Source organism: Colossoma macropomum, unplaced genomic scaffold (assembly GCF_904425465.1).
Source record: "Colossoma macropomum unplaced genomic scaffold, Colossoma_macropomum, whole genome shotgun sequence".
Taxonomy (NCBI): Eukaryota; Metazoa; Chordata; class Actinopteri; order Characiformes; family Serrasalmidae; genus Colossoma; species Colossoma macropomum.
The window spans coordinates 9,925,610-9,943,557 of record NW_023494802.1 but is presented as its reverse complement, the minus strand read 5'-3'; the positions used below and the strand labels follow the sequence as shown (position 1 = coordinate 9,943,557).

At 40.1% G+C, this 17,948-nt stretch overlaps 1 protein-coding gene across 1 annotated transcript in view; it reads left to right on the top strand.

Annotated features, from left to right (window-relative positions):
* camta1a (calmodulin binding transcription activator 1a) overlaps nucleotides 1–17,948 on the top strand; it is a 586,491-nt gene that overhangs the window by 14,822 nt on the left and 553,721 nt on the right. The window contains exon 3 of the mRNA XM_036591027.1: nucleotides 12,061–12,164. Within this exon, the coding sequence (XP_036446920.1) occupies nucleotides 12,061–12,164 (104 nt within the window). The remainder of the gene's footprint in view (nucleotides 1–12,060; nucleotides 12,165–17,948) is intronic.

The following is a 17,948-nucleotide window of genomic DNA, read 5'->3' as shown; positions in this document are numbered from 1 at the left end:
TTAAAGCTCCTAAACAATCTCCTTCAGGAGCAGCTTCAGTGATAATCTGAAGATCAGCAGTCCCCTCCCCATAGAAATATATTTTCCTCACCAGCCCTGTGGTCAGACACACTTTCGTGCCTTCGGCAAAACCGGCGCGCTATAAGAAGCGCCGCTGTCTTGGGGCCTGGCGGGGCGTAGACGGCTACGAGGAGACGTTAGCGTTAGCGAAACCGCAAACAGCACACAGGCTTGTTGTGAAGTATCACCGCAGGCAAGAGGCGAGGACACAGCATGTCTGGTTGGAAGGTTTCTTCGCACAATTTGTCAGGGCACGAGCACGGCCCATTTTCTGCTGGTTTCTAGACAAGGGTGACAGGATGGACTGGGTTCAGGCAGAACCTTTTGACGCTGCCCTTGTTTGTGGTGTGCAGGCCCAGCTGAGTCAAGAGCAGATGCTCTGTTCATCCCTGTCCTGCTTGCTCTTCTTAATGAAAGAATCCCCCCTTTGAGTGGGTGGCAAGCATAAGCAGAAAATGCCCTTCTCTGTCTCCCCTCCTCCAGTCTTTCTCCCTCTTCTGTCTGTCTTTCCCCCATTTCTCCCCACACTGTCTGCCAGTCTCTCTTTTTTCCTGCGAGGAAGCTTTTTCTTTCTCCATATCACCTTTCTTCCTAATTCTTCCCCCATGCTCTTGCTTGTCTCTAACTCTTCCCACTCTCCCTCTGTCTGTCTCGCCCAGCCCCCCCCCCTCCCCCCCCGCAGTGTTGGCCAGGGAGGCTCTTTCTCCTGATCAGACCCAGGCCCAGTAATTGGCTGCCCCCCAGCTCAGCTCAGCTCAGCTCAGCTCCGCTCAGCAACGGCACATCTTCTAATATAGCTGCGTCCCCCTTTTCAGCCTGCCTTGCACTTTAGGACCTGACAACTAGATTGTTTTTCACTGGTGGGGGAGACTGAGTTATGCTAATGCTCACAGTCGCTGTTTAGCCGGGAAAATAAAAGATGTGAGGCGGCGGAGGAGGCTGGCATGGGCGCAGCGGTGCGCGCAAGCCCGCATCGGCGGGAGCAAAGCGGGGAAAGGGAGCATTAATGGCTGCCGCTCAGCAGCCGCCGCTGTAGCTACAGCTGGGTCGTTAGCGGAGACTCCATCCCCTCGCTGCTTTCTTATTTGCGCGCACTTCTCTCAAAGCTGGCCACCACCACTAGTCTCTCTGCAGTCATAACTGCCTGTTCGCTCTCTCTCCTTCTTTTTTTTCCCCCTTGCCTTTTTGCTTTTGCTTAGCAATTGATTTTTTTTTTTTTTTGGTGCCACTGGAGCTCATTTTAGTCCCCAGAGTCACAGTAATGTCAGATAAGAGCGTGTGCGTGAGTATGTGTTTTTGTACCACATAGACACTGATAGAGGCTCTTTATTAAAGCAGGCATTATCAGTGCTGTGGTGCATTAACATTCAGCTCTGTCTCTTATGCTCTTAACTGCAGAGCAATGAGCCTTCAGTTCAGTCACATTCGTTTTATTTGGTGGAAAAAAAAAACAAAAAAGGGGAGCAAATCCCACACTTCCTAAGATGTCTCTCAAGCTGCGTTCTGGGAGAAGTTACCAAGCATTTTACCACTATGAGGGGTTTTTAATTAACACCCATCCAATCTGAGAGGAGGATAGCTTTTTTTTTCTTTTCCTCAGGACGTATGCTAAAAATTCAAGAAATTCAGACTGAGCCACTTTTTTAGCCTGCAGTTCTGAGCTCGTCTACAGGGGTATTAAACTAAGACCAAGAGTTTTTATTCAGAGTACAGCGCTGTGCAAAAATCAGAGAGCACCTGTTTAGTTCATTTCCAGTCTGAGCAGACAGCCATTAAGTTCAAGTTACTTGTTTTTGGGGGGCTATTCCTGAGGAAATTAGATATATGAGGCGCTAAAGAATGAGGGACCTGTGTAGACCTTTTAGAGCACCAAAACTGTCATCGTCAGATAAACAGTACCTGAAGCTTTCATCTTGAAGAGATGAACATCAAGCTGCACTCTTTCTTCAGATCTGAAAAAATCCATAGGTGTTTCTGTCCATTCTTCCACTGTGAGAAGACAACTCAGTGCTTTGGGTCTGAAACGATGTGTAGCTGCAAAAAATCAGTGTCAAGAAAGAAGAAAATAGAACCAAGTAGACAAAAAAGTTATTTAAGTAAGCTGTATTATCGGCCAGTATGGTGAAAAAAGCTGATTTAGTAAGATTTCTTAATGTTGTAAATTTGGGAAATTTAATTGGTTTAATGCATTGTGACTAGATTTAAGTAACATTAATTTGATCTTGAGTCAGAACAATAATATAAAATGAGCAAAAACTAACATGAATCTCTTTTTAAGCATTTTGTTAAAAGCTCATTTGCTATAAAATTTTAAGCTCATTACTATAGAGCTTGAAATTTCTCTGTTAACTCCAAAGAGATGTACACAGTGGAATTAAAAAAGAGAGACAAGATTCATATGTAAGAAAATACTCGGCTTGAAAAGTTTTGAAGCTCTCTACTATGAAAGAAAAAACTTATTTTAAGAATGCAATGTTTTGGAATGTTTTTAGGATTTTAAAGCTGTCTGTTCAAATCAGTTCTTAAAAATGAGTAAAGTTGTCTTGAAATGTTGAATTGTGGAGAGCTTCAAAAATGTTCAGTTCTATCAAATAGTTTCTTATGTCTTTAAGAAGTCTGTTTAATTTGGCTACTTTTTCTTAAATATCATGATTATTGACAAAGTTTCGAAAAGCTAATTGATTAATCTTATATGTTCTTATCTAGTCTAGTCGGTTGAGCTTAAAAAAGGCTAAAAATGTTTAAGATTTTCCGGCTCGTTAAGATTTCTTTTTGTGCAGTGTAGAAGTAGCTACTGAGGAAAGGGAAGAGAATAAAAAGAGAAGAAAAATTGCAATTCAAACAGAAAAGCTGCCGGTGTTCTCAGAACAATGGACAGCCCACCCCAGAGTCCAGACCTTAACATAACTGCAGTCTAACTTTGGAGGTGTGGAAAGATATTCCTGCAGATTTCTTTGAAAAACTGAAAGAAAATATCTTTTCTGTTAAATATGTGACTTCTGCGTTATTTCCTGATGCTGATAGTGAATGAATTGTACTTAGAGGCCATTTTACTAGAAATGAAATACATGGAAAGGTGGTCTTGACTTTTCCTCAGCACCGTATGTAGATTAAATGTTCCTTTCCTTTTTCTCTTCCTGCCCTGCCTGTGCAGAGAATAAAAAGCAGTGAAATTTTACATTAGCATTGTGCTAGACAGTGCTTTACAAGGGCCTGTGCTCCCTCAGTAATGGATTATGTGCTGGCGTCCTGCTCTGCAGAAACAGCCATGGGAGAGAATGATGTCATTGGTGGGTGTGTCTGAGGGAATGTTGTAGTTAGCATTGATCAGCAGCAGGCAGGCAGTGCTTAATTACGGGCTGGGCGCGTGCCTTGGCCAGCATTGATCACAGAAAGCAGGCAGTGGAGTGTGTCCCAGCCACTGGAGAGCGTGTGAGGACTCCTCCCACTTAGTCTGATTTGTGTGTGTGTGGGTGGGTGTGTGTGTGTGTGTGTGTGTGTCTGAGACTGTCCAGAGAAGACCTAGACACGACATCACACCTCCCCTGTCACAGCCTCTAAAGCAACAGTTTTCCCTCATCACAATACAGCTTGGTTGTGCTTTGCCAACTAACTGAAATGTATTAAAGGGCCCATATCCTACATTTTTATTTTATCTATTTCCCCTAAGCTCCTTATCTAGTGTGTGTGTGTTTACATACCAGGTTGCAGGTTAATATAACATAAGCATTTTCCAGCCTTTCTTTATGCATTAGAATTAAACAGGCTGTTTTTGTTATTGTACCTTTAAAGGGTCCATATTATAAGTTTTTTCTTGTCTTTTTTTACCCCTGAGGTTTACTGTTAACGTTTGTGTGTTTACACAGCAAGGACAATCAAACTCTCTTTACTGATAAATGTAAATGACTGATATATGAAAACTACCTCTTTTCTGATTGGTTTTCATGACATTACAAAAGCAGTGAAGTCAAAATAGGCTGTTTTTGCAGCTCAGTTTTCAGATATGGACTGTATGGACTCGGGAGTGCATGGTGCATTTTGAAACTTAAACAGTGTTTGCATACTGTATTAAATATGGTTAGTTTTTCATGATATGAGCCCTTGAAGACTGATGTATATGAATGACCTGTGTTCTGATTGGCTGCTCTGTATTGTGTCTTATTCAAAAATCAATCTGAAACATTCCTTTGAACTTGAGCCTGAATGGTGAGGCTAAACTAAATAGGTTGTGTTTGACATCACAAAAACAACAGCTCAATTTCAAATAATTGACCATATGGAGTGGAGAATGAATTATATCATTTGAAATTTAACAGTGTTTCCGCACTATGTGAAACTCTTATTTTTAAAAAATGCAAGGAAGATCAACTTTTCCATGACATCAGAAAAAAGACAGTAAGATACATACAATGAAACCAATAAAAGATGTCTAAAGTATCATTAAATAAGCAAGAAAAACAATTGTGCAACAAGCTACGATTAGTATTACATTGAGAAACGTTTGATATTTGCATTGTACAAACATTTGCTGAGACGTAATGTGAACTGTCAGGCCCAGAGCCTAAAGATGGAAGGCCTTTTTTTCTGTCTTTGGGAGTCGGGGTGCTAGTGTAAGTTGTTTATTTATTGTGCTTTATTCTGCTTGCCTAGGGTGATGCTAAAGCACCTTGTTGTTATCTGCGAGCAGCTGCTCTGTTGAAACGTTAATTGAGCGAGGCAAATCAGATACAGTATCTGCTCCCTACTGTAAGAGTAATTTAGCCCAGCACAGCCCATTTCCAGCACACCGCATGCAGCAAATGCCAGAGTTGAGTTTTATCTCGTCACCTCAACAGGGAAAGCGGTAAGAATGCCGCTGCGGTTTCACATCCTGATCAGGTGCCTTTGAGTCCTTCGTTAGTGTCTTGCTACAAGCTGGGATTACTGTTCTTACTCAGCCTTTTTTTTCTTCCCATAAACTGGTTCTTGGAATAGGTCCATTTACTGACCGTCAGTTCAGTCCATTTTCTCCAATATATGCTCTTATGTCTTATGCAGGCCGCAAACGTAGGGAAATTATACATGAAAAAGTGCAATGCTCAGAAACAGTGGAGGAAGGTGGAAAAATGAGGGCTCTCCTCTCGTGTTATGTAAGAGTTGTTCTTGAGAGCAACAATCATTTTATAAGCTCAAACAAGAGTAGTAAACATTTTTAGATCAACTGGATTTGGTACACTTAAAGGGTCTATAGCTTACATTTTATTTTTCTTCCGCTAAAGTCTGCTTTTGACATTTCTGTGGTTTTATATACCAAAAACAGTTCAAATTCATTTCACATGACTTCCAACCTCTCTTCCTTAGGCTTTGTTACTGTGCCCATAAGACTGACGTATGTAAATGACCTGTGTTCCAATTGGCCACCCTCTGTTGTGCTTCATTCAGTCCAAGCTGAACTGTGACTCCATTAACTTTGGTGTGTGGGCAGGGCTTAACTGCTGATACAGAAATGTGATGTTTTTTGTGACATCACAAAACCTGAACTCTGAAGTAAGACTGAAGAAATTGGGCCATTTTTGCAGCTTAGTTTCCACATCGCTGTTGTTGGAACAAACCTTGCATCTCCAAAATGATAACTTTAAATGTAAGTCAGTGGAACCAGAATTTTTTCCAAGCCATTTTGGGCCGTTTCTTTTGGTCCGTTCATTATGAAATTTACACACAGTGTAAAGGACAACAGGCATTTTCAAACTATGTCAAAAACTAAAAACCGACAAAAATGGAGATACAAGGTTTTGTTTCAAGGCCAGATTTGAATTGTATTGGTTGGTGAAAATGGAGGTAAAGTTGGTTTCCTGTCATAAAAGCCCTTTAATAAAATCTCTCACAGAAGAGAGAGGGATAATATCTCAGATAAGCACCAAAACACGGTCGATCTCACTGGCAATGATGATAGAAAGAGTGGGAAAGAAAAGCTTCACAGCTGGAAACCCTTGTTTTAAAAGATCAAAAATGTCATGCTTGTGCATAAGATGAAGTAATTATGTATTTAGGATTGTGCATTAAAAATATGATAAGCCTAAATAGATGCTGAGGCAGACAGAGCTGCAGTACTGCACAAAGCCCCCAGATTATGACTTGAATGAGCCTGTTTCCCTTAAAACAAACCACATATGATTTACGCACTCTTCTGTTTGTGCTTTGGACAAAGATTGCATTTTGGCCTGGATGGGACAGAAAAGAAAAGATGACAGGAAAAGAGTAATATAAATTTTTCATTTAGAACCATATTTTTCTCAGTCTAAACAGATGACAACCTGCTCTTTGACAAATGTCTGCAATATCAAGAGTCGATTGCCTGACAACTAGAGGGAGAATGAGGGATATGCGACAGGACCGCTGCTGCCACAGTACACACGCTGCTTTTGTCATTTGAGAAAGCAAACATGGTCTCTGGGATCTCTCAGAAGAACTGATATTACTTCATTGTGGTTGTCATCTTCCGCTTATTGTGTTATTTTTCATTGCATGGATTGGATTGAAGGAGAATTGATTTAAAGAACGGTACCTTCATACTATGGTAATTTCAATTTTGCACAAATTGCCCACTGCGTAGCGCGAGCAGCCAGAGCTGGAAATTGTGTAATTGGCTTCAGTAGATGTGTTCTGATATGTCATCAGTGACGTGAGCGGCACTATGGCACGCTGTGAAGAGTAAGCCCATTAGCTCAAAGAAAGCTGTAATCACACAGATTTGCAGGCATGTTCTTAACTGCTTTTGCGGGCTTTGGTGTTGCCTTGAAAGAGACTGTGAATTGTTATTTTGCAATTACAGCCACGTCAGAATTGTACTGGAATTTCTGACTATGACTCAAAAAAGTATTATACCACACAGTTGACTCATCAGTGCCATGTGTTTTGTTGTCCTCTTTCTTTGAAACCTTGTTTTGAGAATATCGCTAAAACACCATAATGTGCTTACATAGTTGAAGCCAAGATAGCAGCTAATTGGATTAAAAAACCCACTCAGATCATTATTTTTCCTGCTGACACAAAATGGAGTGCACAGTTCACTTTCAGCAGGATGTTGGGTGACACTTTATTTTGAGTGGTTCTTTCAGATGAAACAAACACTCAACAGACTCAGTAACATGTCAAAAAACATATGAGGGCTAGGTTTAGGTTTTGGGTTGATGTTAAGGTGAGGGGTAGGATTAGGCCCAGGGCTAGGTTTAGGTTTTGGGTTGAAGTTAAGGTCAGGGTTAGGGCCAGGGTGAGGGTTAGGTTTTGGGTAAGGTTGAGTAAGGTTAGGTTTTGCATAATGGAAGTAACATATTAACAATACATCTACTTAATGTAAGTAATGCATCAACAGAACATCTACAAGATATTTACTTTGATGTATTCAGATGATTCACTACGATACTTCACTGATATGTTGTTGATGTGTTACTGATAATCTATTGAGTTTATTAATCATCTACAAAGGACCACTGCAAATAAAGTGTTACTGCAGATTGTTATTTTAATTTACATGAAATATGTTCACTGAGACCAAGTTTGACATGTATGACATGTTGGCGTAGACTTTAATGCTGAATGTCTGTGTGTCTGCTTTTTAAAAGTTGTTTGACAACTTTCCTGGACTGCTTTGAATACAACCTTTGAATCTACATCTTTTTTTATTAAAAATAATTGTAATGTGCCAATGTTGCTTTATATTTTAAAGGGTCCATATCATGGAAAATCAAATTTTCCTCACACTTTTATAGTAGCTTCTTTCTGCAGGCCTCATTTTCTGCAGTGACTATTCCACCAGTGGAATGGAAACCAATTTGAATGTTTAAATATAATCAAATAAAAAAAATCTGTTATCAAATTTACTAGAGAACTGTTGGCTGTCTATGTGTGAACTGTTATGACTCTATGGAGCTGCTAGTGAGCAATGAGCAGTGCCAGGGGAGGGACGAGCACCCCCTGCTGTAACAAAAATTCACACAAAGACGATTGTGCTGAGACAAAACAAAGAGCACAGCTGCAGCTTTGATATAAAAAAAAATTGCAAACAGCTGCCACAATAAACAAATAGTTTGGTTGCTTTTTTGCAAATTATACACAATTCCACTAATAAATTGTCCATCAGTGTTAAAAAAGTGCATAGTTTAAATGAGGAGGCTGAAACTACATTTTATGGCTACTGTGAAAAAAGTATATAAGCATTTGATGTGGTATGTAAACAGCAGTTTACCTCCACCCATTCATGCTGAAGTGTTTTAGCCAGAACTGCTTTTTGAATGAAGCGCAATATAGGATAGCCAATCAGAATAGAGCTCATTTATATATGTCAGTCTTGAAGGCACTGTAATGAACAAAAGCCTATTTAATCATGTAAAGATTAAATATTTGGTACATAAATCCACATAAACCTCAGAAGAAAAAATATATGAGAGAAGTGTAGGATGTGGCCTCTCTAAGATATGAACTAGAGGAGGTGCTGTTGACAGGGTAACAATTTATGGTGTTAACATTATTAAACAAGGAATCCTCTGAATCATATCATCCTGTACTGATAACCAGCGTGTTTATGTATCTTCCATCCCAACATTTGCTATCCCCGTGAGGTTTTTATTGGAGCTGGAAGTGAGTGTTGGGCGAGTGGGTGCTGGTGAGAGACGAATGCGAAATTGGCAGACGATAGTAACAAGGTGATTATAATTGGACTCAATTCACAGTTGTAGACAATATCATTATAATTTAGATATTCTGCCGTAAAACAGTCAGCGCAAATGGCAGCGATTGGACTGGACTGCTAAGCCCCTTTGCCATCAGAGAGAAGCACACGCTCAGGGTTAGAATAGAAAGCCTGATGTATAGCCCTGCCTTAATTGCCCTCTGAACAAATTGTGTTCCCCTTTTCTTTTATCCCTCACTGGCATTTGTGCTTTTTACCATTCTACCTTGCAGTCAGGATCAGGATGGCTGTGGACTTTATTGGGTAGTTAAAGTCTTAATAAAGCTTACCATCACTCCCTTAAGCCTTTGAAAGTGGACTTTCTTCCAAATATACCAAAAGGCAACAGCTAACTTTTCAATCTCAGACGGGTATGTGTTTTTTTTTCCCACTCGCCAGCTTCTCATATTTTCTTGCCAACTTATTGCTGCATTTAATAATATACAAATTATTTTTGTATGATATGGAAAAGTTAACAATAATTGGTTTTGATGTTCTTCAGATCATTTCGGTTTTGGCAGATATTATCTTTAGAAAAACATACTGGCATTGGATAGATGTTTACATTTGACCGATCATACTGATATTTGATGACTTATTTATTTTATTCTGGATAAGCAAAACGCGTAGATGATTCTGGGCTACTGCACTAAATACATACATACATACATCATCTAAACCGCTTATCCTTCTGGGTCGCGGTGGGGTGCTGGAGCCTATCCCAGCTGTCATTGGGCGGAAGGCAGAATACACCCTGGACAGGTCGCCAGTCCATCGCAGGGCAGACAGACAGACATACACAATCACACACTCACTCACACCTAGGGGCAATTTAGCATGTCCAGTTGGCCTGACTGCATGTTTTTGGACTGTGGGAGGAAACCGGAGTATCCGGAGGAAACCCACACAGACACGGGGAGAACAGGCAAACTCCACACAGAAATGACCTTGGTCGCCCGGCCGGGAATCGAACCCAGGCCATTCTTGCTGTGAGGCAACAGCACTACCCACTGCGGGCGGCACGGTGCACTAAATATCTGCATTTTATTCATTTTACTGCATTTGTAACCTTACAGAAATATGTTATATTTCTAATGCTAATCCAAGTAGATTTAGTCCCATGTTTTTCATTTTAGAAATAGAACACCATTTCCAAAAAAGTTGTAAATAAAAACAGAATTCAATGATGTGCAAATCTTTTAAACCCTACATTTAATTGAAAATAGTACGAACACAACATATCAAATGTTTATTGTTTATTGTTTTTTTTTTTAAATAAATACCCATTTTGAATTTGATGTGAGCAACGCATTTCAAAAAAGTTGGGACGGGGCAGTTTTAAAAGTGATATGTTTTCCCATTCTTGCTTGATATAGGATTACAACTGCTCAACAGTCCCGGGTCTGCTCTGCCGTATTTTTGGTATTGTAATACGGCAAATGTTTTCAATAGGTGACAGGTCTGGACTGCAGGCAGGCCAGTTTAGCACCCTAACTCTTCTACTACAGAGCCATGCTGTTGTAATACATGCAGAATGAAGTTTGACAATGTCTTGATAAAATAAGCAAGGCCTTCCCTGAAAAAGACGTCATCTGGATGGCAGCACATGTTGCTCCAAAACCTGTATATATCATTCAGTATTAATGGTGTCTTCATGGATATGCAAGTTACCCTTCCCATGGGCACTGATGCACCTCCATCCCATTACGGATGCTGGTTTTCGATTTTTTAGGACAGGACACATTTCACCTTCGCCTCAGTCCATCTTAAATGAGCTCGGGCCCAGAGAAGGCGGCAATGTTTCTGAATCCTGTTTGTATATAGTTTCTTATTTCCATGATAGAGTTTTAAGTTGCAATTGTGGATGTTTACAGACAGTGGTTTTCAAAAGTGTTCCTGAGCCCATGCAGTGATTTCTACTACAACAGTCTGTTTTTAATGCAGTGCCACCTGACGGCCCAAAGATCATGGTCAGCCGATAGTGGTTTTCAGCCTTGTCCCTTGCATACAGAGATTTCTCTGGATTCCTTGATTTTTTTGATGATATTATGTACCGCAGATGATGAAATCCCAAAGTTTTTTGCTATTTTACATTAAGAAATGTTATTCTTGAGTTGTTGCACTATTTGCCTACGTAGTCTTTCACAGAGTGGTGAATGCTTCCCCATCTTTACTTCTATAAGACTCAGCCTCTCAGGGATACTCTTTTTATACCCAATTATGTTACTGACCTGTGGCCAATTGACCTAATTAGTCGTGAGAGTTTTTTTTTTTTTTTAGGTGTTTTAGCATTACACAAATGTATCAGTCTTGTTGCCCCTGTCCAACTTATATAACAAATTTTCAAAACAAAATTTCTCAGTTTCAACATTAAATATGTTGTCTCTGTACTTTTTTCAATTAAATATAGTGCACGCCATTGCATTTTGTTTTTATTTACATTTTGTACAGTGTCCCAACTTTTTTTGGAAACAGGGTTGTATTTATGTATCAGTTTTACCTGATATGTATATGAAAAATATTAGAACCCCCATATTGGCGTATCCATAGTAAAAACGACACAGATTGGTGACATTTTAAAATAATTTAATATCTGATACCTTGGATGAACATGGTTTTTTTGATTGTATATCATTCTGATACTTGTATTCACCATTAAATTTGTAATTTTCTGTAGCTTTTTTTAAATCAGTGACAAAAAGACTTTTATATGATACATTTAATATGATAAATGATAAGCTCATGTTTTAGCTGTCGGATTTCATCGATTTGAAAAATTTGGTTTAGATTTGTGCTCAAGCTCGGAGAACATACTGGCTGTACCATTTCAAATGTAACATTTCAGATGTGGAAATTAAGGGGTTAAATCTTGCACATTTGCAACCAGTGTGCACATTTTATGTATTGAAGTTAATAATCACTGTTGGAAATTTGATGTAGAGACAGAAATTGGCACCGGCTCCTTATAAGCACCAGGGAAAACATGATTAAACGATGACTTGTTTTAATATTGTATTAGTATAATAAAAGTAAATGGTGTTAACCAGTATTGAAATGTCTGTTGTCCATTTTAAAGCAGATTTATGCGTTCTAATTTTCCAGTATACACTGCGTTTAAGATGGCAAATTGTCATATTGTTGGGTTAGTGTGCTTGTGCGAGAATATTTTAGTCCTGTTTGAGTGGTGCCGTTAAAATATAGTCATTATAAATTTCATACTCGTGTTTTTATTCTGCTATGATTCACATTTCACATATTTGACATGCTTATTGTTCTCCTTTTTGTGTCCTCAGATGAACACGGACATTTGAAAATATACCTGCCCAAAAAGCTGCTTGAATGTCTACCAAAATGCTCCTCGTTGCCAAAAGAGAGACACAGGTGGAACACCAATGAGGTAAGGTCACCTCTCTCTCTGCCATCTGCTGCCGTCTTTTTTTACTGTTGCTGACCTTATAGAAATCAAGTCTTTTTTATTTTAAGCAATGCATCTGAACAGAAAGTTTGCCCTGCAGTCATATTACGCACAAATGCATCATTGTTTAGGTGTAAGAGCTTTGTGGAACTGTGGTTCAGTATATACCCTATTAATTGTGTGCAAAGATATGCACAGTGTAAACACAGTGAACACTATAGGTGGACTTCTACAAATGTATAGCAGTGACATTTGTACATTTCTGCTCAGATTTAGCTTCTTCCTACATTTCTGCATAGCAGTTTGCAAGTTTGAACTACATAGTATAACCTTCTCAGCCATCTGCTTTTGACCATTTTTATTCAGAATGATTATGACTGCTATAAATAGAGTGTGTGTTATTTATGCCGTGCAGTAGCATATGGTTTTAGTTGTGCTAGTACAACCTGTCAGATGTTCTCTTGGTGCCTTTCCTCTCTTTATTTGGGCTGGAATATGAATGCTGTCTTAAGACTGCTTGTCTTTTCCTCAGAATGGATTTCCCTGGTGGTGTTTTATGTCGAGTCTCTTTGTGCTTGTGGAGAATGTTTCTGCAGATGTACAGAGGTATCCCAGTACTTTCAGCACATTGTCAAATTTGATTTCGGAATGACAGAGTCAGGGTATTTTCGAGTCTCAACATTAAAAATGTAAAGATGAATCGCTATGAAATGTGCCTTGTAGTAGAATTAGACATATAAATCTCTTGTGCTTTATCTGGTTAATGTTGCAGTCAGCATGCTATTTTACAGACTGCTGAGTGTGGGGTGGGGGGTGGGGGACGGGTGGGCGCATCCACCTAATAATCTGCATATGAAAATGCAATTTAGGTGCCTTTTATCAAAGTCTGAAGGTATTTCACGTACAATGTATCAAACAAACAAGGGAAGATAAGGAGGCTCTTAGATTTCTTTGCACTGAGAATGAAAATGCGCTGTTTATGTTTTTGCGACTGGGTGAAGAAAAATCACAGAGGCAGTTTGCCAGTTGTCCTTGACCTGCAGGCCAGCCGTTTTAAATTAGTTGATTTCCCTCAGTCTAGCTACTTTATCGTTTAATGGAAACGAGACGGCGTTTTTTGCTTGATTTTCACATTTTATTTGTTGTTCATGTTCAGCCTGCTGTGCGCCGTGGCTCTTCCCCCCACGCACTGGCTGACCAAGAGACTGAAACTAAACATTACTTAGCTGCTTAAAGCTGCGGGGATTTGAAATGATTGCCATCGTCGAAAATTCTTCTGAAGAAATTCATAAACTCCTTGCATACTCGTGCTGCATTTTTAATACATTCTAGTGACGCATCTGTTGCTTTGGCACATTAACTGACAGGCAGCAGTATCATCAGAGGACGCAACACAAAGGAGTCCATCCTGTAGCTTTTTTTTTTCATAAATCATAAAGTTTCTAAATGGCACTTCCTACTTTTTTTTTTTAATTAATGCTGTTCTGCTGCGAAGGTTGTTAAAAGGAGGGATGAGGAGTGCTGTGGTGGGTGAGCTCGCCTCCCTGGAAATCATAATGCCTGCCACAGCCCCCCTACATAACTCACATGTCACTCTCGCATCAATTTCAGCCCTGCCAAAAGCCCCTAGTGACAAATCACTGACGTTGCCCTCTTAAAGGGATATTTATGAATTGAATACACTACTTTATCCCTCGGCGTATTCTTTATGGAGTGACAACCTTGCTTTTTTTTTATTGGGTTGTGGTGGGAGGGGGGGTTGCCATGTAAGGAAATGAATGACAATACCGGAATAGAGACTGAAAGCTGAGGTCTCTGACTATTTGTGTATCTTGTCAGGATCAGAAATGCTTTCCTCCTGTGGAGATAATCTGCAGCTCAGGTGCATTCTTGTTTAATATATACGCTTTGTAATGCAAATTCGGGAAGGAAAAATGCAGCTGTTCATGTTCCTTCCCATGTAATATGATGCAACGGCCAAGACTTCAGAAAGTCTGGTAACGATTTAATTTCCATTGTGTACAAAACCTGTCAGTTTGAATCAAGTGGAAATTGCCATATATACATATATATATATATATATATATATATATATACACCGATCAGGCATAACACCACCTCCTTGTTTCTACGCTCATTGTCCATTTTATCAGCTCCACTTACATATAGGTGCACTTTGTAGTTGTACAATTACAGACTGTAGTCCATCTGTTTCTCTGCATACTTTGTTAGCCCCCTTTTACCCTGTTCTTCAGTGGTCAGGACCCCCATGGACCCTCAGAGAGCAGATACTACTTGGGTGGTGGATCATTCTCAGCACTGCAGTAACACTGACGTGGTGGTGGTGTGTTAGTGTGTGTTGTGCTGGTACAAATGGATCAGACACAGCAGTGCTGCTGGAGTTCTTAAACACTGTGTCCACTCACTGTCCACTCTATTAGAGGCACCCGCTTTGTTGGTCCACCCTGTAGATGTAAATCCAGAGACGATAGGTCATCTCCTTTGTTGTGGTATGAGCTAATCATCCTCTAGTCCTTCATTGGTGTTCACAGGATGCTGCCCACAGGACGCTGTTGACTGGATATTTTTGGTTGGTGGACTATCCTCAGTCCAGCAGTGACACTGAGGTGTTTAGATACTCAAGCAGCACTGCTGTGTCTGATCCACTCAGACCATATATATAAACCTGTTGTTTATTGTCAACCAACTGTTGTAGGCTTGATTGTGATGATAGGGGAGAGCAAAAAAAGGCAACAGCATTCCCAACAATCAGTTAGCGAGTTCCTAATTGAGGACGATGTTGTAACTTGTTTGACCCAGGGTGTTGCGCTCGCAGTCAAAATTAATTAAAGTTTTTTTGAAATTGATTGGAAAATGTCGGCACTTGTAGAAGTGAACCGCTGGCGGCTGCGGCTTTGTACAGTGTGTCAAGTCATTTATTACAGAAATTAAATCACAACAGACGCCTCATAAAGAAGGAGAAACCCAGTAGTATTTTCAGCGTTACTTTAAAGAGCATTTAATATGTTGTCAAGCGCCCTTTGGATTAATGTCAGCTATCAGTGGCAGAGGCTCCGAGCGGGCTGTGCGAAGGCTGCCGCGGAGGCATGCCTAATTCTTATGTGGCGTGCATCAGGAGAGCGTGTTGCATGGGAAAGGAGGGGAGTCAACCTTCCCAAAAACCAAGGGCATTTCTCTTTCATGTGCGCCAGGCAGACACCAGGGCTGGAGTGACTCACTGATGGCAGGCTGAGAAGGATTAAGGAGTCTCTCGTTGCTGCTGATTGTGTGACTCTTACTGAAAGTGACACCTCATTTATTCTCTGCATATTCCTCCTGCTTGTCCTGCATGCTTAATGCTGCCTTGTTTTTCTCCCCGCTTGAAATTTAACACGTCTTCGGAAGCAGGAGGGGCCATTGTTTTTGTTTGGAACCGATGATGCTAAAATGTGTTAGGTTAACCATGCAGTGCAATCTCTTACCTTGAAGTCTTCTTGGGAAGTTGATCATAAAAAAAAAAAAATAAAAAAAAATGCATTTTTTTTTAATGATCAATGTTTTTTTTTTAATGTCAAAACTATGAATGCATTGCTTTTTATTCAATAAGTCGCATACAGCACTGCACTAAATCCAATTCAACAGGTCTGAATGTGGTCTTTTTTATCATAAAACATGCTGTGTTCTTTAAGAACAATATGGTCAGAAAAGCATATTGTGAAGCAATTTATCACAATAACGATAAAATATCGCCACCACATGCAGCATATGCAACAGATCATAGATCTCTTTTCTCACCCTACTCTCTCTTCAGAATTAAGAATGATGCTTCTTGGCTTGAACGCAAGGTCCTACAAAACATCTTTTATTAGTGTAGAACTTTGCTGTTATCTAGAGGCTCTTTACACTTTAAAAACAAGTTTTTTACACTCACATATCTTTTTCATAAAACTGATTTTTCAATGAACCCTCCATTAAAAGGTTCTTTAGAGAACCAAATGCGGTTCTCCATTGGCAGCGTTTTCCAACCCTGATCCTGGAGGCCCTCTGCCCTGCATATTTAGTGCTTTAGTGCTTAGACCCACTGACTCAGTAAGGGGTTGTCAATGAGGTAATTAGTTGAATCAGGTGTGTTGGGAGCAGGCAAAAAATTTTATGTGCAGAAGAGTGAGCCTCCAGGATTAGGGTTAATGTTAGGTTTAGAGTTGGGGAAACTATGGTTCACTCCAAAGAATCCTTTTTGACACCAGCATTTTAGATGCAAAGCCCTTGTTAGACCTGGCTGGCAGTTTGTTCACTCACTTACTCACTCACTCACTCACATTTAGCAGTTTGAAGATTCTTCACAAGGGGGCATTATTAGCACTCCAGTTAATTGGCATAGGGTTTTTTCCTCATAAGAGTGGTGCTTTGCATTAGTGACACTGTGTATCATTATTATTATCATTAAGATGCATAGAGATGCAGCAATCATGATTTTTTTATGGCTGATTTGCAATTTCCCTAGTGCCAAATTGGCTGATGTTTATTAGCCTTTTTAAACTGTTGGGGTAAATGAAAACCTTAAACACACTAGTACAATTCCAGCATTTTCTCCTAGCCAAGCTAGCAATACGTACAGCATTATTTTCTCTTTACTAGACCAAACTGTCATTTAGATTTTTTAAATTTTAAACCAGTTGCCTATTTAAAAAAACATATCAAATACAACTTTGTTTAGCACAGTGGGTCATGTATGATCATGCTACAACATTTTGGTACAGGTGTGGCAGCAGCATTCAAGTACAGCACAAGTGCACTTACCTGACACCCGTTATTTACTTTATAAAATTGTCACACAGATCCGCCAAAGTAAAAATAATAAACTGGCCAATTGCTGATTCTGAGTTTTGAGCAAAACTCTGCTGATTCTGATCTTGGCTGATCTGTAGACTTGTACATTGTGTTGAGCAGTGCTCCATAATTCCTGTGGAATCTAAATGAGATCCGATTATATCTCTAGACTGTGTGTAAACAGAGCAGGGAGGTCAAGGTGCCGGTGCAGTGCAGGGGTTATGTGTGCACTGGAACCTGCTTCTAGCCACTCTACTGCTGCTCCTGAAGATGCGCAGAGGAAAGCCATGGCCATGGCAATCCGTCCATTTCAATCCTATTTTCCCCAATCCCCTCGCGTACGTTTACGGAGAGAAAGTGTGCAGGAATACATTTCAAGCATTTACTGGAAAATTAGATAAACCGATGTGATCAAAATGCAAGAGAAAGCAGAAAAGGAGAATGGGGTGAGTGGGAGCGGGCGATACGCATGCACGCTGTGCTCAGCTTTTAAACTGTCAAAGCGAGATTAGGAAGAAATCTGGGCCAGAGCCTGACAATTCATTTAGCAGGAACAACCACAGCACCATACTCATTTATCGCAAGCAAGAAAAAAAAACAGCAACAGTATACCAGAGTCTGAGATGGAACGTAGGGGCTGATTATAGGGACGACCTAAAAGACCTGATGATGACATTGAGTAAAAGAAGTTAGCTACAGATTATCAGAGATATTCTGTGTTAGTGTGGAAAATACTGTGAAGAACTAAAGCTGTCATATCAGTCCAAAAACATGCAGTTCTTTCCTTTTAGGCTCGCATGCAGTCAGTTTTGTAGATTGGAACGTGCCAACATGCCATTACACTTCATGCCTGCATTGCGTATGTAATGGTTTCTGAAACAAGCCAAGGAAAAGTGTCCTCTCCAGAATCCTCTTCCCCGGTTCTTCTTGGCTCGT